Source organism: Sapajus apella, unplaced genomic scaffold (assembly GCF_009761245.1).
Source record: "Sapajus apella isolate SASKATOON/1434 unplaced genomic scaffold, GSC_monkey_1.0 scaffold12, whole genome shotgun sequence".
Lineage (NCBI taxonomy): Eukaryota > Metazoa > Chordata > Mammalia > Primates > Cebidae > Sapajus > Sapajus apella.
This window is the reverse complement of record NW_022436952.1, coordinates 28,138,200-28,160,899: the sequence shown is the minus strand read 5'-3', so window position 1 is coordinate 28,160,899 and position 22,700 is coordinate 28,138,200. Positions and strand designations below refer to the sequence as shown.

The following is a 22,700-nucleotide window of genomic DNA, read 5'->3' as shown; positions in this document are numbered from 1 at the left end:
CTCGAACTCCTGGACTCAAGCGATCCACCCACCCCAGCCTCCCAAAGTTCTGGGATTACAGGCGTGAGGTACCGTGCCCAACCAAGATCTTTCTTTTACCTGACCTCAGCCCTCTCCTCTTCCTATCTCCCCAAGTGACTCATCTGGTCCATGGTTTAGTTTAAAATACTATCCCATGTTTGTATTTCTGTTTTTGACCTCTAGATTTATACACATAAGTGAGCGACTTGGATGATTCTTAAGTGTCTCAAAATTAACATGTCCTTTTCTCCCTACACCTACCCACCTTCTTGTAACAAACAAACCTGGTCTTCTCCAAGCCTCCCTTCTCCCAGTACCTGGCAAAACCACCTACCCAGTCACTAAATCCAGAAGCTTAGTCATCCCCGACTCTTCCCTTTTCCTTACCACTCATTTAATCCAAGACCAAGTCTTATACCAAATAAATATATTTGGTATCCACACACTGCTGTCCGTCTAGTTTGCCACCCTTCTAGTCCAGACCATCTTCATCTTCTACTTGAATTACTGCAGGGGACTCTCAACTTCTCTCTCCATTTCTATTCTTGCACTGTTCAATTCATCCTTCACACAAGAGCAACAATGAACTTCTTATAAATCCTATTACTCCTCTACTTAAAATTGTAGAATGATTTCCTACTGCCCTCAAAATCAGATCCAAACTAATTCCCTCAGCCTACAAAATTCTACATGACCTGGATCCTGCATATACTTCCCATATCATCCCACGTCAATGTATTCAAGTCTATTATGCTTCGGCCTCAAAGAAGCATATATCCACCTTAACTCTCTCTTAGGCCCTCATCTGCTGCACTCCTAACAATTCTTGTTTCCCATTGTTTTCCCCAGAACTTGGTGTAAGGCCTGGGATACAAGATGTTTGTTCACTGACTGGATAATGAACAGATAAGGTAACAGATGTCACTGGAAAATGATCTTTTGTGCTAAAATATATCATTAAACATTAACAGTTTCAAGTGCCAAATTCTGTATTATGGCTTACACAGATAATGTAACCTGTTAATACCAAAAGGTTAACAGAATGGCCCAAAAGAATGCCTCATTTGGTTAAGAATCTCACATATGTTGTAAAATATACACAAAATGAAATGTATACTCAGATATTTATTTACTGGAACTTCATTAATAATGAGCAAACAAAGATTAAGGAAGCAATATAAGGATATGCTTTTAGAAGAGGGCTGGGAAAGAGTTCTTGGCAATAGCTTAGGGGGCCGCATGATGATAATGATCACAATCATTATGCTACAGACACTGTTCTAAATGCTTTATTTAAACCTATTCACGTGATCCTAACAATCAAGGTATTGACTTCATTACTAGGAGGAAACTGAGATAGCAAGAAGCAACTAATCCAAGGGTTGCACAGTAACAGAGCTGGAATTTGAAAAAAGCAGTCTAGCTTTATTATAGCTCTGGCTTTTAACACTGCCTACCTAGTCCTTCCAGATAATCTACAAAGAACAAACTTATCATTTAAAAACTCAAGGACAAGAGAAAATACTCCCATGAACTAACGAAAAGATTAAGTAGTTTGAGAATACTAACAAACTCTTCAGCAACTATAGGTATACTAGCTGGGATATAATTTCTCAATACATTGCCCTTGCTTAATTTAAATATGCCTTAAACTTTAAGTATCACCTTTTATTTGACACAGAAAATTATCTCCTGTTCAAATTTCCTTGATTCTGCAAACTAAGGAGCATATTTCAAAATGAGCTTTGTATAAGAGTCTACATAATACCTAACCTCAGTCCAGCAAACTCTAACCAAAATTGCTTTGCCATACAAAATAAGGAATTTCTTGAGGCAATATGGTCTGAAAAATTTACTACTCCCCAAAATACTTGCAAGGCTTTGTGAAAGCAGATTAACAATTTACAAAACCACAACAAAGTTATCACTTCCATTTGTCCTGTTTATTAGGATTCTCTAATCTAGAGTTCATTTTCACACCAAAATGGGAGACACACCAAGGGCACTTGGGCAAAAATAGGAATGATAGTAGCATTTAGCACTATCATCTCTGAGAAGGACTAAAGAGACTAAAAAGTTTGTGAAATCAATGGAACCAAAAAAAGAGTACTCAACAATACAAAGTATTAATTCTTCTACAATGACTTTACTCAGAATAAAGTAACTAGAGAAATGGCTCTCTAATATAACAGATAATTAACGGAACAAAATATTAAAATTACAAACAGCTTGGAAAGTTTCTTTGTTTTGTTTTGACGGAGCTCTGTCACCAGAGCTGGAGTGCAGCAGCGCAATCTGCAACCTCTGCCTCCCGGGTTTAAGCAATTCTCTTGCCTCCGCCTCCCCAGTAGCTGGGACTACAGGTGCACACCGCCACGCCCAGCTAATTTTTTGTGTTTTTATAAGTAGAGACGGGGTTTCACCGTGTTGCCCAGACTGGTTGCAACGCCCTGAGGCTCTGGCAATCCGCCCACCGTGGCCTCTCAAAGTGCTGGGATTACAGGCATCAGCCACCGCGCATGGCCATTTTTTTTTTTTTTTTTTTTAATGGAGTCTTCCTCTGTTGCCCAGGCTGGAGTGTTGTGGTGCAATCTCGGCTCACTACAACCACTGCCTGGTGGTTCAAGCGATTCTTGTGCATCAGCCTTCCGAGGAGCTGGGATTACAGGTGTCCACCACCATGCCTGGCTAATTTTTTCTATTTTTTGTAGAGATGGGGTTTCACTATGTTAGACAGGCTGGTCTCAACTCCTGACCTCAGGTGATTTGCCCGCCTCAGCCTCCAAAAGTGCTGGATTACAGCGGTGAGCCACGTCCCCGGCCAGTTCTCTCCTACTCTTTAGCAACGACATTCACAGTAGACACCTACTACAAGGCTCCTCTGTCATTTCCACTGGCCAGAAAGAAGATAACTCAACACGTGATAGTCATGAAACATGAACTGGGAAAAACTACTCTGAAGAATATAACTGATTTTCTTTCCTTAAGCTATTACACTTCAGATCTAGCCAAGCACAGGTTTCGTTATGCTACAATTTATAAGACTAAACTAGCTAAAGAGAGAAAAAAAGTTTGTAAATAAGGTTTATGTGTCTATGTGTGTATGTGGATAGATCCCTTTAATAATTAAGAGTAATCATTTTCATGTGAACCAGGAAATATTACCAAACCATAATGAGATGCCTGGATACAATCTTGTTAGAACAGAAAAAACACCTGAGACCTTACAGTTCAGGTTCTAGCACTACCTAAGCCAGTTGACCTCAAGCAAGCCAGTTACTAATTGCTGATTGTTTCTGACCCTTAATTTTCTCCTCTGTTAAATAAGAATCTACCTATACGTTCACAGAAGTTCCTTCTAATTATAAATATTGGTTTCAATGAAATAATGAGGTTTCTTAATGTAAGTAAGGTAGGACTACTTCTAATCCTAACTATACATAAGCAATAAACTTCAGCTTTGTCTGCACTTGGAAATTCTCAAGTGATAATAAATGATGACCAAAAAGGATCAGATTTAAACTCCCAAATGCAAAACTATACTCATTTTCCAGGCACCTATTTATTAACCACGGTGATTAATTCAATGGATCATAGTATCAAACTATTCTTTGCTAACTTTACTGTGTTTAAAAGTAGGGCAAAGATCATCTCAGAAAATTATGTGATAATATTTTCAGATAATGATGCAAAGCAACAGTATTCTGCACTGACATAGCTCCAGTTCTAAGAGTAAAGTGATATTATATTTTCATTTATGTAATAATTTCATGTTTACGATCTCATTTAATCTTTGTGACAGCTGTATGCAAGAAAGTGAGCAGAATTTTTATCAACACAATCTAGACCAGCTCAGAATGTTAGGCAACCTGTCAGCCATTACTTAACAAGTGTTGGAGCCCAGACTTCAATCCAGATCTTCTGATTTAAAGTTTAATAATCACCAAAATCCTAAAAAATGGTGATTCAAGCCAAAAGCGAGAAGTTGGAGAAGTGAGCAAAACTGGATCATCAGTCCTTCAATTGAACATAAGGAATATAAGATCAGATTTGGCAGTTGTATAATCAAGAAGCAAATTTACTGAACGTTAAATTAATGATACATCTAACTATTATAACCCCATATCTCAAATCTTGTCACCTTGTTTGAAAGTCAAGTGTGAACAAATTTTCAAACTCAAAATAAGAACAACATGTAAACTGAAAAACTGATTAAACTAGCTATAGGTAAATTGCTAAAAGACATCAAAACAAGCCTCTATGTATATTGTCTTCTGGAATGTGACTGAAGGAAATTAAACTGTATTAATCAATTGTAATCAAGTAGGACATATCCCTGAAAGGAAAAAAATAACCTTCAGTGCTTTAAGATAATGTAGGCAAAGTAGTAAAATATAAAATTTCTACTTGAGAGAGTCATTTCATACCTATACAAATCAGTCACATTTGTCTAGGTACCACCATGCCTCTTCACAGTAAAAACATAAGCTACAATGCATACAATGATGCCTAGTAAATACGTTTCTTCCTTTCATCATCTATGCTAAGAATACACAACTAAAATCAGAGCTAATGACAATATAATTAATAGGTAGTAGCAACTGGAATATTCAATTCTCTATCATGACAACACTAGAAACACTTGTACAAGCTTCTCCAAATTATCAATGCAATCTGTCCACAAAATCTCTGACAAGACCCAAAGGAGAAATGAAAGACGTTAAAATTAGGATAAGGAGTTATGCTGCCAAAACACGTCAACCGTGGCCAGTCTACACGTATTACTAGATTTTTGCATGGAGCTGCAGGTAAATAAAAGATGACTGTGTAAAATCTTCTGGAGGTCAGAAGTAATCTAGCAGTGTGACACAGGGCCACATATGGTTTCTGGAATTTTAGAGATTAAGTCGACCTTTACGTTTTACTGCAATACCAACACTGTAATAAAATACAGGGGTCGGGGGTCAGGGGTTTGGAAAGGCAGACAACTCTTTTTTCATGAAAGCAGTGCAAGATCTGAGAAGTTCCTCTCCAAAGGCTCTGCGGAGCGAAGGCCCATTCCCTTGGCTACCCTGCACCACCAGCGCTTTAGATGGCATTTGCAAGCCTGGATTTTGTTTAGGGGCGAATACATCTAACATCATGCGCTAGAGGTTTGGGAGAGCAAAAACCAAACTGACAGATCCTGAGAAACAGCTCAGTCATCAGCAGGGAAGATCTTTTCCACTTACTACAAGGTCCTGGACATCCCGGGACTAGGAGGTTCTCTAAAGAAGCCTAGTAAGGTTTCCAAGTCCGCAGAGAGGAGAACGAACAGTCGGGACTCCGGTGTCTGGGTTCAATGTCTGGGTGACCAACCATGAGGAGGTGTCCCAAATAACCTGGCTACCACCAGGGTGAGACATCCAGAGTCAGCAGCGTCCTGTAACACTGCTGGAAGTCGGAATCACAGTGCCCCAGATCCGTAATTCCTAAGCAGGAGAGCTCCGGAAGAAGCCAAGCTCTGAGGATAGCCACAAGCTTCGGTCCCCATTTCCCCGAGTTAGTTTACCTACCCGCTCCGACCCCGGCTTCTCCGGATCCTGGAAGCGGCTCCTGACCGACTCTCACACCCGTCGCTGGGCTCCGGCCAACCGGAAGCCTGTACGTCACTTCCGGTCCGGTCCCCCCCACTTTGCTCCCGGAGACCGCCTCCAGAAGAGAAAAGTTCCTCCCTCCTTTTGGCGAGCTCCTTTGATCCTCGCGGGATTTCAGTTCGGCTCTTAGTGCGGGCCCTGTGGGTGTGACAAGAGGAAGAATGACTGGTCGCTTTGTGATTCTTGTTCCGGAACTTGTTACCCAGGGACCCCGGAAGAGGTAGCTCGGGCGATAGAAACGTGTTCGCTGCCCAGAAGAAGGGAAGGCGCGAGTGAGGAAAGGAGGTACTGTAGGTAGGTCGGCTCCTTACAGGGCGAAGGAAACCAGTATCATTATCCATTCTCTTTACAGTTGGAACGTTTCTTTTCACCTCATTTTATTACCCACCTTCTTCATTTTCTCCTTTATAAACTGTCTTCCGTCCAAGGGCCGCTGAGCCCCTCTGTCCCTGTTCTGCAAACCGTCCTATGGAAGAAAGGAGCAGGCTGCTGGGGAGGGAAGGACTCAGAATTTCTAGTTCCCAGCAAAGCCTCCACGCAGGCAGTATCGATGCGCCGTCTCCGAGATTGATGACATGGCGAGCAGGCCTCACACCCTCAGCTGGGCACTTATGAATACCCCCAGCGTTTCAAGCTGTCGAGTTCTACGTGGAAAGAAAAGGTTTCTAAGAATGTAATCGAAAATTTGGGGCTGGGCGCGGAGGCTGACGCCTGTAATCCCAGCACTTTGGGAGGCGGATGTGAGCGGGTCACCTGAGGTCAGGGGTTCGAGACCAGCCTGGCCAACATGGCGAAAACCCATCTCTACTAAAAATACAAAAATTAGCCGGGCGAGGTGGCCCGTGCCTGTAATCCCAGCCACTCGGGAGGCCGAGGCAGGAGAATCGCTTGAATTTGGGAGGCGGAGGTTACAGTGAGCCGAGATGGGGCCAGTGCACTCCAGTCTGGGGGACAGAATGAAACTTCATCTCTGAAAAAGAAAAGAAAAGAAAATTTTGGTCTCTTTATCACACAAAGAGATTGCCTAGAGAGGTACTTAATCCTTACTAATATACCCCAGGCACTGTACTAGACTCTGGGAATATGCTATACAGGGAAAGTGAGGCAGTGGCTTAAGGGTCAGAGATTTGGGAATTTTTTTTTTTTTTTTTTTTTTTAAGGTTGGAAACGGCATACCGGATGCAGTGGCTCATGCCTGTAATCCCAGCACTTTGGGATGCCGAGACAGGATTACTTGAGCCCAGAAGTTTGAGACCAGTGTGGGCCACATAGTGAGACCCCTGTGTCTTAAAAGGAAGGAAGGAAAGAAATAGGATTAACAGGTGGAGTAATGGGATCAAGAGCACTACTGAGATGAGTTTACTCAGGGGAATTAGAAGGCACCAAGAGGAAGATTTTATAGGATGTACTTACTTTATTGTGCTGTCATTGCCCAGAATTATTTATGAGACAAAGAATGGTTGTTTTACCTTAGCCTCAAGCACTGGGCTCATTGATATGCTTATAGTAAGTGTACAGAAAAGAGGCAGACATTCTTTTAGAGGAATTAGATGATAAATCTGATCAGGTTAATATGGGATTAGAAAGAACAAAAATATATGTTAATTTTAGCATTTTTTTTTGAGATGGCTCTTGCTCTGTTGCGCAGGCTAGAGTGCAGTGGCATAAAATCTCGGCTCAATGCAACCTCCACCTCCTGGGTCAAGCTATTCTCCTGCCTCAGCCTCCCAAGTAGCTGGGATTACAGGCGCCCACCACCAAGCCTGGCTAATTTTTATATTTTTAGTAGAGACGGGGTTTCACTATCTTGGCCAGGCTGGTCTCGAACTCCTGACCTCATGATCCACCTGCCTCAGCCTCCCAAAGTGCTGGGATTACAGGTGTGAGTCACCACACCCGGCCAGTTTTAGCATTTTTATGATTAGACACTCCATTGAGATATGGGACATAAGCAATAAATAAACTTGGTAATATTTGGAACTTTCACTGTTCTCTGTTTTTGATCTTATTGGTGTATGTTTTTTTTGGAGACAGGGTCTTTCGTCGTTGCCCAGCCTGGAGTGCAGTGGCACAATCATGGCTCACTGCAACCTCCGCCTCCCAGCCCGAGATGTCCTCCCACCTCAGCTGGGAGTATGGTCATGTGCCAACACATCTGGCTAATTATTTAAATTTTTTTATAGAGACAAGGTCTCACTGTGTTGCCCAGTTTGGTCTCAAACTGGGCTTCAGAGATGCTGTTGCCTCTACCTCAAGCAACTCCTTGAGGTCAGGAGTTCCAGATCGGTCTGGACAACATAGGAAGACCAAGTCCATAAAAAAATAAAAAATTTAAAAAACAATTAGCAGCGTGTGATGGCATGTGCCTGTAGTCCCAGCTACTTGGAAGGCTGAGGTGGGAGAATGGCTTGAGCCCAGGAGTTTGAGGCTGTAGTGAGCTATGATGATGCCACTGCGCTCTAGCCTGGGTGACGGAGGGAGACCCCTTCTCTTTATTTTTTTATTATTTATTTTTTTAAGAGACGGGGTTTCACCATGTTGGCCAGGCTGGTCTTGAACTCCTGACCTCGTGATCCACCTCAGCCTCCCAAAGTGCTGGGATTACAGACGTGAGCCACCGCACCCGGCTGACCCCTTCTCTTTAGAAAAAAAAAATAAAAAAAGAAAAAAAAAAGGGCAGCTTCTCTGTTTGAGCCTCATGTTTCTCATCTTTAAAATTAGGCTGATATGTCTTCCTTTTTATGTATTCATAGCAACGATAAACGAGGTAATGGATAATATAAAGGATTTAGTATGTTATCCAGCACATAATACCTTCTCTGTATAGAGCAGTTCCTTCTCCAGATAGTACCTGAAGCTAGTATGTGGGATATTTGGTTACTTTGCAACCTAGAGATTATTTCAGAGAATCCTAATTGTTAATATAGAGGTTAATATACCTTTTTAGAAATAATTGAGTATTTGTTCAGTTTGGAGTCTGGTTGTTAGATTATCAAAGAAAAGTCCTGCTGTTATGTAAGCATTAAATAGAAACTTGGCCAGGCGTGGTGGCTCATGCCTGTAAATCCCAGCACTTTGGGAGGCTGAGGTGGGCGGATCACTTGAAGTCAGGAGTTCGAGACCAGCCTGGCCAACATGGCGAAAACCCGTCTCTACTAAAAATACAAAAATTAGCTGGGTGTAATGGCATGTGCATGTAATCTCAGCTACTTGAGAACCTGAGGCAGGAGAATCTCTTGAACCTGGAGGCAGAGGTTGCAGTGACCTGAGATGGCACCACTGCACCTCCAGCTTGGGTGATAGAGTGAGATGCCATCTCAAAAAAACAAAAAACAAACAAAAAAAAAACGGCTGGGTGCAGTGGCTGGCTCACGCCTGTAATCCCAGCACTTTGGGAGGCCAAGATGGGTGGATCACAAGGTCAGGAGTTCGAGACCAGCCTGGCCAACATGGTGAAACCCCATCTGTACTAAAGATGCAAAAAAAGAAGTAGTGGGGCATGATGGCTTGGACCTGTAATCCCAGCTACTTGGGAGGCCAAGGCAGGGAAATTGCTTGAACCAGGGAGGTGGAGGTTGCAGCGAGCTGAGATCACATCACTGCACGCCAGCCTGGGTGATGGAGTAAGACTCCGTCTCAAAAAACAAAAACGGAGATAATGTGGGTTTTCAAAACTTTTTCTATTAGGAACTCCCTCTGTTGCTTTGTCTTTTTTGGGGGTTGGGGTCTGTAAAGGCGCTAGAACCATAGAGTACTATGTCTGTGCAGCCCTGTCACCATATTTAGGCACTTGAGCAGGAGAGTACTCAAACTAGATGCTCTACAGCTTACCCTATGTGACCCGCGTACTTCTGGCCACTCCATATCAGCCTCCTTTGATTCCTAATGTTCATTTCCTCAGGATTATGTTTTAGTTCTTTATTCTACATACTTGTCCAAGTGGCCTCATACTCTTTCATATTTTCAGTAACTTTACATGCTAAGGTGTCTCAAATCTATATTTCCAGCCCAGACCTTTCTGACTTTAAACTGCTGTGTCCTAGGCCTTTCTCTCCTTTAAGCTGATATATCCTTTTTTTTCCTTCTTCTTTCTAGGTATCTCTGAGATGTCTTTTGTTCAAAACAAAACTAATTCATTATCTTTTCCATTCAAACTTGGCATTTCACCAAAATTCTCCATTTGTTCAAATCTAGGTGTCATTCTTCTCCCTTTCCTTTATCACCAGACTTCCCATCAGTCACTAAATCAGACAGGTATGCCTTAGCCACTGTTTTTCTTTCCCATTCTCACTACTGTTGTCTAAATGATCATCATCTCATCTGGACTGTTGGGAGAGGCATAATATAGTAATGTGAAGAACAAGGGTGGCTGGGTGTGGTGGCTCACGCTTGTAATCCCAGCACTTTGGGAGGCCGAGGCGGGCGGATCACAAGGTCAGGAGATCGAGACCATCCTGGCTAACACAGTGAAACGGTGTCTCCACTAAAAATACTAAAACAAAACAAAACAAAACAAAAAAAATTAGACGGGTGTGGTAGCATGCGCCTGTAGTCCCAGCTACTCGGGAGGCTGAGGCTGGAGAATTGCTTGAACCCAGGAGGCGAAGGTTGCAGTGAGCCAAGATGACGCCACTGCACTCCAGCCTGGGCAACAAAGCGAGACTACATCTCCAAAAAAAAAAAAAAAAAGAACAAGAGCTTGACAGGGTATGGTGGCTTGGCTCGTGCCTATAATCCCAGCACTTTGGGAGGCTGAGACAGGTGGATCCCCTGAGGTCAGGAGTTTGAGACCAGCCTGGCAGGCATGGTGAAAGCCCATCTGTACTAAAAATACAGAAAATTAGCCAGGCATGGTGGCAGGTGCCTATAATCTCAGCTGTTTGGGAGGCAGAGGCAGGAGAATGGCTCTAACCTGTGAGGCGGAGGTTGCTGTGATTGAGCCGTTGCACATAGCCTGGGCAAAAAGATCAAAACACCATCTAAAAAAAAAAAAAAAAAAGATGGGGGTTGGCACTCTGGATTAAGATGGCTGCTTATGAGCTGGGTGAATTTAGACAAGCTATAACTTTTGTACCTCCATTTTCCATATCTGAAAAATGGGGTTCATAATTATGTACAGATGCTTCTCAATTTGGGGTGGGGTTATATCCGGATAAAGCCATCACAAATTGAAAATACCATAAATTGAGGGCCACACACAGTGACTCATGCCTGTAATTCCAGCTACCTGGGAGGCTGAGGTAACCAAAGTTCAAGACCAGCCTGCAACATAATGAAACTCCTGTCTCAAAAAAGTTTTTTTAATAAGCTGGGTGGGCCGGGCGCGGTGGCTCAAGCCTGTAATCCCAGCACTTTGGGAGGCCGAGGCGGGTGGATCACGAGGTCAAGAGATCGAGACCATCCTGGTCAACATGGTGAAATCCCGTCTCTACTGAAAATACAAAAATTAGCTGGGCATGGTGGCGCGTGCCTGTAATCCCAGCTACTCAGGAGGCTGAGGCAGGAGAATTGCCTGAACCCAGGAGGCGGAGGTTGCGGTGAGCCGAGATCACGCCATTGCACTCCAGCCTGGGTAACAAGAGCGAAACTCCGTCCCAAAAAACAAAAACAACAACAAAAAAATAAGCTGGGTATGGTGGTGTGTGCTTACAATTCCAGCTACTGGGGAGGTTGAGGTGGAAAGATTGCTTAAGCTCAGGAGTTTGAGGCTGCAGTGAGCTATGATCACACCACTGTACTCCCACCTGTGCAAAAGAGTAAGTTGGAAATAAATTTAATACACCTACCCTACCAAACATCATAGCTTAGCCTAGCCTACCTTAAACATGCTCAGAACAATTTATTAGTGTACAGTAGGGCAAAATCATCAAATATAAGGCCTACAAGTGTTGAATATCTCATGTAATTCATTGAATACTGTACTGAAGGTGAAAAACAATGTTTGTATGGGTACTTAAAGTTTCTACTGAATGTGTATTGCTTTTGAACCATTGTAAAGCCAAAAAACTTAAGCGAACCTACATTAAGTCCATGACCAATGTTATTAACCTTGAAGTGCTGTTGGGAGCATTAAAAAAGACAATTCCTATAGTGTTTAGCCAGTGTATAGCAAAACTTCATAAATGTTAACTTATTACATTATAGCAGCCTCTGAAATGATCTCCCTGTATCTACTGCCAACATCCAGTTCATTCTTTACCTTGAAGTCCCAAGTATCTTTTAGACCAGGGGTCCCCGTGGCCTGTTAGGAACTGGGCTACACAGCAGGAGGTGAGCTACGGGCAAGTGAGTGAAGTTTCATCTGTATTTGCAGCCGCTCCCCATTGCTCGAATTACCTCCTGAGCGCCATCTCCTGTCAGATTAGCGGCAGCATTAGATTCTCATAGGAGTGTGAACCCTATTGTGAACTGCCTATGCGAGGGATCTAAGTTGTGAGCTTCTTAATGAGAATCTAATGTTCTGTCACTGCCTCCCATCTCACCCCCAGTGAGACTGTCGAACACCTTTTTATTACATTTACTGCTCGTCTATGAACAGCTGACAGTGGCCTGTATTCATCACTGTATCCTCAGCTTAACAAGGTGCATGGCTGGCATATAGCATTTGTTTTATTGAACTTCTCTTGGTCTGAATTTCTTCATTTTTGATATGGTAGTAATCCTCGCTTCTCAGTGTTATGTGGATCAAATAACACAATACATGTCAAAGTATTGTGGAAACTTTGAGCTATAGAAACACAGTTTTAAAACAGAATGAAAGAAATTCAAAATTAGGATTGGACCATTTCAAAACCATTGCCAAAGTATAAGCTTCATTAGAGAAAAGACTTTCTGCTTTATGCACTCCTGTATCACCTAGACCCTAGAACAGGTCCAATCAGTATTAATGGAAGGGAAGCAGTATATCATAAAACTAAAAGAACTGAGAAAGTGGAAAGTAGTCACAATTATATTTCAGATGCCAGTTCTTATAGCTATGCTCTGGGCTTTGTATCTCTTTATAATTGTTCATCTCCAAAATCAAAACCCCATGAACTTCTCTAAGTCTTAACAGCTTACTTTCATCACACCTGTTCTTCAACAGCATGTCTAGGTAAATAGCATCCGTCACTTCGTTGTCCATAAATCAGTCTTTGATAATACAGGTTGCTTTTTATCAGGTAGGCCAAAAGAGAAAAAAATAATAATACAGGTTACATGTCAAACATTCTCGCTCTCATCCTAAATTTCCTTGTACCATTGTGTCTTGGTGCTTGCACCTGGCAAAATTTAAACTCGGGTACATCCAACTATCCATTCTAGTAGGAGGGGAAGGTGAAGGATGAGTGTGGATGGAGGTTAGTTTGTATGTTTGAAGGAAGTGATTAGTAGTTTTAGTCTTTTTTAACTCCTAAATAGTACTGGAGAAAATCACAAATAGTATGTTGCCATTAAAAAGTCATCATTAATCTTAACCATGCTTTCAACATTCCTCTGCCATCCTACCATATTTTGCCACACCTTTTATTTCAGCCTTTCTCTTCTCCATTTTAACTTCTGTCTGAGCTCCTTCCCTCGAGGGAATGCCTTCCTGCCTTCAAATCCGGGGACCTACCTGATTTAAAACTCAAATTGGGAAGGGTGCTGCTTTCCAAGACCAAATTCCTTTGTAAAGGCCTTCTCTATCTTGAGCATTTACCTTTCCTCTGGCTCCATCCCATTAACATTTAAATATGCTCTTCCTTTCTTTTTAGGAGGAAAAACCCCTACTTTTCTCTGTGTTGCCTTGTATCCATTTCTTTTTCTTTTTGCTCTATCTCTTGACCCCACCTCAAACTAATTTCTACCCCCCCCAAGACAGTAACCCCTTTTATGTTAAAATTAGTGGAAAGAATGTTAATATAATGTCCTAACTTTAACATAAAGAAGAATAAAAAGGAAATTTGTAAGTACTTCCACGGCTGTCATCTGTGCTGTGCCAATCAGGCGCTGCATGGTGATTCCAAGAGCACCACTTTACATTACAAATATAGTGCATTGCAAATATAGAGGCCCCATGTTTAGAAATGCTTAGATAATACTCCACTCAGAAAAGAAACTGATGCTTGCACCTTTACATAGAAGCACTGTGAATCCAACAGCCTCATTTGTAGACTGATACACGTATTCGTGATGCAAATATTATGAACAGCTTTGCCGAAGTAGGAGGATTTTCTAAAATAATAAAGGATGACATTCCTTTGTTTTATGATAGTTACACTTCCGGAAAATTCAGTATGGACAGTCTCTGACTTAGGATTTTTCAACTTTACGATGGTATGAAAGCAATATCCATTCAGTAGAAACTGTACTTGGAGTTTTGCATTTTGGTCTTTTTCTGGCCTAGTGATAATGTGGTACAGTACACTTTTGTGATGCTGGGCAGTGGCAGTGAGCCACAGCTCCCAGTCACCCATGTGATCACGAGGGTAAACAACCCATTCTCTGCATTATACTGTGTTGCCAGCTTTTTTGGATATTGTGTTTTGTGTTTTCACATTCCATCATGTCTACAAAATGTCCATCAGTGTCTCCTGTTCCTGGTGAGACGAAGAAGAGGAAGGCAATTACTCTTGAAATGAAACTCAAGATAATTGCCCAGCAAGAAGGTGGCAAGCCAGTAATGGCCATTGCACGTGAGTTAGGACTTTCGCAATCCACAATTTCAACCATCTTAAAGGATAAGAAATGAATCCGTGATGCAGCGAAATCGTCAGCATCAATTAAATCTACTGTTATCACAAAGAAAAGAGCTGGGCTGATTGATGATATGGAAAAATTACTTGTTATATGGATGGAAGACCAGCTACAGAAGCATATACCACTTAGTGTACTGATGATCCAGGCTAAGGCAAGAAGTCTTTTTAATATGCTAAAAGACCGTGCCAGTGATCCTACATATACACAAATGTTTAAAGCAAGTCATGGATGGTTCCAGCGCTTCAAAAGATGTCATAATTTTCACAGTGTGAAGGTCAGTGGTGAGGCAGCACATGCTGGCAATGAAGGTGCTGTAGCTTTTAAGAAACAGGTACATAGAATAATTGTGGCTGAAGATCTTTGCAATAAGGAGCTTATTGAACTGGAGGAAGAAAGAAGTAAAGGAATTAAGGCAGTGGAAGAAGTGAAACCCACGGCACCTAGAAAGTTCACAGCAAAGAAACTGGCAGAGGCATTTGCTGCTATCAGCAGTGGCCTGCAGATGTTAGAAGGAATGGATGTCAATTACGAGAGATTCGCTACAGCTGACAGGCAGATACAGGATGCTCTTGCTTGCTACAGAGAGATATATAATGAAAAGAAGAAACAAGCTGTACAGTCAAAACTTGGTATCTTCCTGAAGAACAACACTATGCTTGCTAAACCATCAACTAATGTTGATGTCTCAATGCCTTCCACCACCTATTCTCGATGTTCATCAGAAGAGAGGGAAATTGAGGACCCTATTGCTATAGCATCCCCATCATCCAGCAATTAATGCTATTTCAGTGCTTCAAACATTTTTCAGGACCACTGTGCTTTCAAGCTGTGTACAATAATGGTAAGTACCCAAACATTCTGTTTTCTGCTACAGGAGCTACTCAACACTTTATTATAAAATAGCCTGTGTTAGATAATTTTCGTCCAGCTGTAGGCTAACATAAGTGTTCTGAGCACATTTAAGGTAGGCTAGGCTAAGTCATGTTCTATACGTCTATTAAATGCATTTTTGGCTTATGATATTTTCAATTAATTGGGTTACTTGGGATATAACCCCATGGTAAGTTGAGGAGCACCTGTACATGGTAAAACTATGCAAAAAATATTTTGTGTTCTTATGTGAAATGATGTTGGGGAGTTTTCATCTCAGATATTAAGTTCTTCAGCTGCACTAATGTCCAGTGGGACAACTCTTCATTTTGTAAGATTTTTAGCATCCTTGCTCAGGCTTAGTAAATGTCAGTAGTGCACCTCACTCCAGGCCTGTTAATGTGACAGTAATGAGGGTAACTTCTTTGATACCATCTCCCTTGAGAACCACTGCATTGTGAAAACACAGATTAGCACTGTTTTCCAGGAAAGGGGTGAGTTACTTTTGGTTTCTTTAAATCTTTTAGGCATCTTGCTGAAACAGAACATTTCCATAAGACTAAGGGAAAACTAAGGAATAGTTTTTGAACTTGATGCAACTGTTTACCTCAAGATGCGAAATGATCTAAACTGCTTCATGTGGTTGCTTGAATTTTTTCTAGTACACTGGTGGTGGGGCAGGTGTTGGAAAGAGGGTACAGGCATAAGATCCAAGTTATGTTTTGCCTTTTTTCTGGATGACCTCATTCAGTTAAGTGTATAGTCAAAATGTTCCTCTGATAAGCCTAAGTTGTTACTGCTGGATAATGATAACTGCTTTCCTTTCCCTTAAGATGCCCTTCAAATCCTTGGTTATGGAATATTTGGCTCATCCCAGTGCACTCAGCTTGGCTGTTGGAGTTGCCTGTGGCATATGCCTGGGCTGGAGCCTCCGAGTACGCTTTGGGATGCTCCCCAAAAGCAGGATGAGCAAGACACACACAGAGACTGAAACTGAAGCAAGCATCTTGGGAGAAAGTGGGGAGTACAAGATGATTCTTGTGGTTCGAAATGACTTAAAGATGGGAAAAGGGAAAGTGGCTGCCCAGTGCTCTCATGCCGCTGTTTCAGCCTACAAGCAGATTCAAAGAAGAAATCCTGAAGTGCTCAAACAGTGGGAATACTGTGGCCAGCCCAAGGTGGTGGTCAAAGCTCCTGATGAAGAAACCCTGATTGCATTATTGACCCATGCGAAAATGCTGGGACTGACTGTAAGTTTAATCCAAGATGCTGGACGTACTCAAATTGCACCAGGCTCTCAAACTGTACTAGGAATTGGGCCAGGACCAGCAGACCTAATTGACAAAGTCACTGGTCACCTAAAACTTTACTAGGTGGACGTTGATATGACAGCCCCTCTATCACAGGTGTTTGAAGCCTGTCAAATTCTGACAAAAGCTGAATTTCTTCTTCCAACTTAAAAATGTTCTTGAGATGAAAATAAAACCTATTCCCATGTTCTGTGCTTGGCAGTTAGAGTTGTCATCTTGAGCTTAAAAACAGTACTATTGGTTAAGTGGTCTTGGTGGTTCAAGTGACAGGCTGAAACAGATACTTAAGATGAGAGAAACAGGTCATGATATAATTGGATTAAAAGGGAGAAAACCGTGGTAGCCCTTCCCCAAGACTATGCTGTCCCACTGAAGGTTGAGGTTCAAGGGTATTCCCACTGGAGGCAAGCTGCAGTTTGTTCCCCTGCTGTTGCTTCTTGGATGATTGATAGCCTACTTTATTAATAGATCATGGCCATCCTCAGTGAAGTCCAATGGTTTATAACCTGTTTGAATTTTTGTCTCAAGGTTGAGGTTTTTATAGCATTGATACACTGTGCAGTGTTTCATGTTCACCTTCCCTGACACATACTGGCTAAAGGTTATCAGCAGTCATTCTAAATCGCAGCCTATTGAAAATTCTCACTTCCCCCTTCCTTAACAGTGAAGCCATTGATCCTTCTGGAGTAACCTTATGGACCTTACAGATGGAAATGGGTGGGCCCAGGTAAGAATTTATGGTAACTGTAAAGTGAATGTAGTTTGTCATCCCTGCTAGTTTTTTGCCTAGAACTTAAAGAATCAGACAATTAAGGGTGCCTTTTTTCCCCTTAATCTTTAGATACAGTTGTACAATCTTCATTACAATATTGTAACAGTTACCCAGAATATGAGGCAGAGGGTCCCAACTTCCCAAGCCACATAGCTTCCTGATTGTCATCTTGTTAGAGACTGTTTTTCTTTTCATTAGAGACGGGGTTTCACCCTGTTGATCAGGCTGGTCTCGAACTTCTGACCTCCTGATCCGCCTGCCTCAGCCTCCCAAAGTGCTGGGAGCTGTAATCCAAAGTGGGATTACAGGCGTGAGCCACTGCTCCCGGCCTGAAACTGTTTTTCTTTAAAGCCTTCTTTTAGGAGGATACTGACAGTAGTTTCTAAAATCAGTATATCCCTGAGAACTATAATGATGCCAGGGAGAATTTTGGTAATGGGCCCATTTTAAGTGGCTCCAACTCTCTATCATTAACTACAATATAAGCAGCATTATAACACAATCTCAAGGTCTAAGGTCATTAGTGGAATACTGTGGGCAGAACACTAAAGACAGTCTTGAAAATTCTAATATTTGATCCATTTTATACACTTCACACAGGCATATAACAGCATAGAAGAAATTCTAACTGTGATTGATGCCACAATAGCAACTATTTCTAAACAAACAGAATGTTTACTGGCTCCAAAAGTGATGCAACAAAATGCAACAGTTACAACTGAGTTGAACCCAATGCTAATTGCATGATTCTGGCTCAGGTAATTTCTGAGGTTTGCCTCAGATAGACTGATGGCTCCAAATTCAATGTTGCCATTCCTAACAGGATGGCATGGGGTGGCTAAGTAACTGTGATCAATCATGGCATATCTACTAAGAGAAATACTATGAAAATTCTGGTAATTGTGGATATGTGCTTGTTTCTAGTTTCTCTGTACTTAGTATTTTATAGGACTCATAATCATAGTTCTCAAAGTATACTCTGCAGAACCCATGGAGTCTCCACAGAGTCAAAAATGTTTTCATAATTCTATTCTTTTTCCCTGTGTTGATATTTGCACTGATGGTACAAAAGCAGTGGTGGGGAAAACTGATGGCACCTCCCACAAAGCAAAGCAGGGGTACCATTGTATTCTTCACCAACATGCACTTTAACAGTTTCACTTAATGTCCAGAATGAAACTAAACAGGGTGACAGACTCTCATTCTGTCACCTAGGCTGGAGTGTAGTGGCGTGATCTCGGTTCACTGCAACCTTTGCCTCCCAGGTTCAAATGATTCTCATGCCTCAGCCTCTTGCCTCCTGAGTTATAGCAGGGATCTTTTTTTTTTTGAGACGGAGTTTCGCTCTTGTTGCCCAGGCTGGAGTGCAGTGGTGCAATCTTGGCTAACCACAACCTCCACCTCCTGGGTTCAAGTGATTCTCCTGCCTCAGCCTCCCAAGTAGCTAGGATTACAGGCATGCGCCACCATGCCCAGATAATTTTGTATTTTTAGTAGAGACAGGGTTTCTCCATGTTGGTCAGGCTGGTCTTGAATTCCCGACCTTAGGTGATCCACCCGCCTTGGCCTTCCGAAGTGCTGGGATCACAGGTATGAGCCACTGTACCTGGCCACAGCTGGGTGTGCACCACCACTGCCTGTTTGATTTTTGTATTTTTAGTAGAGATGGGGTTTCACCATGTTAGGTCTCCCAAAGTGCTGGGATTACAGGCTGATTACCGCACCGGGTGGAATTTAAGTTTTTAAACAGGGATTTTAAGTTTTTAAAAACTTCTGTGGAGCTTATGGTAGGTAATTTGCCTAAGAGAGTTGTAAAGCAATGCAAGACTCAGCAAGGGGCTATGTGTAACGATTGAGAATTAAGGGGTAGTGAAATGAACTTTAAGAACATTCTCAGTCATAAGCAAGAGCTGGATTCACACAACCAATTTTTCAAAAGATCAACTTGGGCACCTTTATAATTCATTATGAGAAAAAGCATATTAACTACATGTTTAAATATATTTTATTTCAAGTTAATATAACAGCCATGGTTTGTTCATTTAAGTGAAATGCTTAGATAAAAACCTCAAGTGTTGCTTGGTTAAAATACTGGAGATAGATTAAATGTCACCCACTATAGTAGCGACTGGTTCTTTAGACTATTGCATGTACCTTATTAATGAACTACAGGAATGCACATTGACAGAATTCACAATGTCTTCACATGTCTTCTCATTCTTCTTCCTTTCATGCCTCCCTGTAATGCCTTAATATTCAATATAAAACTACAAAAACTACTATTATTTTGGTTTGAGTGGTATTTAATTAAAACTTCAATTCTATGTTATTTCCACAGTCCAGTAATTTATTTTAAATTTGAATAATTTCAAATTCCACAAACAAAACTGAAGAACAGCAATATTTTGTTTGAATTTCTCTCTTCTGTACACTCAGTGATCTAAAACACCACAATATCCAACATACACAAACCTCAGGGAAGGGTTAGTAAACACACACAAGATTGGAATCATGGTGCTCTTTGCTCCTGAATGGAATGGTCCCACAGAAAAAGCACAGGATACAGCACAACATAAGGGCACCTGTTACATATGAAGTGAGCAAAACATACTAGCATTTTCTATATGCATAATGGGGAAACCTGCATAGGTTAGAGGGCCTTTTTAGAGGGCCTTTTATGCTCATTTAAAAATCAGGCAAGTTGTCTGTAACATTTTTCAAATTATCTGGAGAGCACTGCAATCCAATGTAGGATATGCTGATTAGTGTTGTCTTTGTTGGCACTGACAGTCTTGCATGGTCATATGCCAGTATTTTTGCTTTAGCTTTTCTCTGAATAAAACAGATTTAAATGCATTTAGACAATACATATTTGTAAGCTGTTTACATACACTAAATTTAAGAGATTCAGTATTAGAGTTTCTTTGTTTCTTTAAACACTACAGAGTGCAAATCGGGTTCTTCACAACAGATCGAATATTAAGCAGTTCTTTAAAGAATGAGGGGGAAGAAAAAAAGCCCAAGTGAATAAAACATTGAAACTATTCCCATTCGAAAATAAATTCTAAAATGATGTGGAATGTGAAATAAGGTTTTAACATAGGTGATCCAAGTTTATAGTCAGAAACAAAAAAGGAGTCCTTCATGAAGTAAAGGTTACAAGAACACGTTGCCTGTTTCCCCCATTATAAACAGAAGTGGGTAGAGACGATGTTTCAGTACGAAAATAGGTGACTACAGGATCAGCTTTTCATCTTACATGCTGTACCCAAAGCCAGGCTGTGGCTGTCCATACGGTGGTGCAGTATAACCATAACCAAAAGGTGCCTGGGGAGGGACGGCAACACTGGGTCCTGCTGTCAGCATCAACTGGGGCTGACCTAAAGTAGAAGAAAACAAAACGGAGCAGAGGGCAGGGGCAAGGAGGCAGGACAAATCGTTAGCATTTAAAACACTGCAGTCTCCTTCACTCTAGCAACATAATCTCAGCCTCGAATTCAAATGAGTTATATGGGGGTCATATTTGATTGTCACAATTTTGACATGACAGCCTTACTCTAAGAAAGTTCCTACCTAAAAGGCCAACAAACAGCGCAGGGCCAAAGGCCAGAACTACTTATGATTGAACACAATATGCCTGATGCTCTATGCTTGACACATACCTAACATGCACATTATATTTCATGACACAATAAAATCAGCACAAGAAAAGTTTTTTAAATGAAATTTTTTGTCTTTTAAAGACAGAATCTTGCCCTGTTGCCCAGGATGGCGTACAGTGTGCAGTCTCAGCTCACTGCAACCTATGCTGCCTGGGTTCAAGCAATTCTCGTGCCTCAGCCTCCCAAGTAGCTGGAATTACAGGTGTGCACCAGTATGCCCAGCTAATTTTTGTATTTTTAATAGAAATGGAGTTTTTGCCACATTGGCCAGGCTGGTCTCAAACTCCTGGCTTAAGTATCAGCCCACCTTGGCCTCCCAAAGTGCTAGGATTATAGGCATGAGCCACCATGCTTGGCTTAACTGATGTTTTTAACATACCTGAACTTTTAGAGTTAAATTTCTGATTTTAACATGTCTAAATGGCATTGAAACTGAAATCATTTCTAGAAGCTCCAGTACCAATTTAGAGACAGCAATTAAAAATAAGACACATCCGGGACGGGCGCAGTGGCTCACGCCTATAATCCCAGCACTTTGGGAGGCCAAGGAGGATGGATCACGAGGTCAGGAGCTCAACACCAGCCTGGCCAACGTGGTGAAACCCTGTCTCTACTAAAAATACAAAAAAATAATGAGCTGGGCATGGTGGTGTGGGCCTGTAATCCCAGCTACTCAGGAGGCTGAGGCAGAAGAATTGCTTGAACCTGGGAGGCGGAGGTTGCAGTGAGCTGAGATCACACCACTGCACCCCAGCTTGGGTGACTCCATGGGTGAGGGGAGGGGGAGCACATTCAGATATTCTTTAGGTATGAAATATATTAGAACATACACCCTCTATCAAATAATATGTTGACCCTCTTTCTTAATAAGTTTAAATAGTTGTTGACCATATGCAGAAAACATGACCTATAGAGGACCTGGCTTAGCAAAAACAAGTATTACCTCTCTCTACCCCTACAAAATAAGCATTCTTAACCTCCTACTACAGTGTAAACCTAGATCAAGATTTCTCCTAACGTAAGGGACTTCACGTCTTTCCTTTTCGTGGATAACAACCAAAGCCGTCTATAGCAAACAAATTATTTTTGGAAACCAGTTTTTAAAAAGTCATCCCTAATCTTGATACTGACATCTACTTGAAATTCCAACCCAATTTTTAACTACCCATGAAAATATCCTGAAGGCACGACAAATTCAGTAGCTAACTCCCAAGTATTAAACCCACCATTTCTTGTTCTACTGTGTTGCCTATCTCTTTTTTGCCTTTAAGGATTTGAATTGTTTCCTATCTCAAACACGTCAAACATCTTGCTCCCATCTCTAAGAACCCACTTTACTTTTATCAAAAGTATCCTGTCCTCTAAATTCCTAAGGCACCTTTTGTCTACAGTAAAAAAGGAGATAAAACCGTAATAAATATATCTATTATTATTTGTGTCAGTAGCCTGAGATATAATGGTCATATTTTTATGTTCCCTCACCTGGTTTTTGTGCTTCTATCTATACTGTTCAAAGTGATTGTTCAAATGAATCTGTTCACCAATTATATAATGGAAAGGGGCAGTAATTCAGACATACAGGTTTAAGACATGAAATTATCTTAAATGTTCACTTGAGAATTTGAAGATCCTATCTCTCTGGAAAGTTCTCAAAGGGAAACTCTAACCAGCTCTCTGCCCCAGTTAGAATTTAAAATGAGGATGTATTCTT

At 41.5% G+C, this 22,700-nt stretch overlaps 3 protein-coding genes across 13 annotated transcripts in view; 1 reads left to right on the top strand and 2 right to left on the bottom strand.

Moving 5' to 3' along the window:
* VMP1 (vacuole membrane protein 1) overlaps window positions 1-5,695 on the bottom strand; it is a 138,750-nt gene extending 133,055 nt beyond the window's left edge. For 2 of the 4 annotated variants that reach the window (XM_032280708.1, XM_032280710.1), the window contains exon 1: window positions 5,577-5,695. The gene's annotated coding sequence lies outside the window, so the exon portion shown is untranslated. The remainder of the gene's footprint in view (window positions 1-5,576) is intronic. The other 2 variants (XM_032280709.1, XM_032280711.1) reach the window with 1 other exon arrangement.
* Window positions 5,696-5,732: 37 nt separating this feature from the next.
* Window positions 5,733-16,864, top strand: PTRH2 (peptidyl-tRNA hydrolase 2). 4 transcript variants are annotated; one of them, XM_032280714.1, is made up of 3 exons: window positions 5,733-5,951; window positions 13,891-15,216; window positions 16,079-16,864. In XM_032280714.1, the coding sequence occupies exons 2-3, from the start codon at window positions 15,214-15,216 to the stop codon at window positions 16,616-16,618; spliced, it is 543 nt and encodes a 180-aa protein (XP_032136605.1). In that variant the 5' UTR covers window positions 5,733-5,951; window positions 13,891-15,213; the 3' UTR covers window positions 16,619-16,864. The 4 variants fall into 4 exon arrangements, with proteins under 4 accessions (XP_032136605.1, XP_032136606.1, XP_032136604.1 ...); XM_032280713.1 differs by having other exon boundaries at window positions 5,835-5,951; window positions 16,079-16,753; XM_032280716.1 differs by lacking the exon at window positions 5,733-5,951 and adding an exon at window positions 15,637-15,739 and having other exon boundaries at window positions 14,696-15,216.
* Window positions 16,865-19,314: 2,450 nt separating this feature from the next.
* CLTC (clathrin heavy chain) overlaps window positions 19,315-22,700 on the bottom strand; it is a 76,175-nt gene continuing 72,789 nt past the window's right edge. For 4 of the 5 annotated variants that reach the window (XM_032280702.1, XM_032280703.1, XM_032280704.1 and 1 more), the window contains one exon: window positions 19,315-20,707. In XM_032280702.1, the coding sequence (XP_032136593.1) occupies window positions 20,583-20,707 (125 nt within the window). In that variant the 3' untranslated portion in view covers window positions 19,315-20,582. The remainder of the gene's footprint in view (window positions 20,708-22,700) is intronic. The other variant, XM_032280706.1, reaches the window with a different exon arrangement.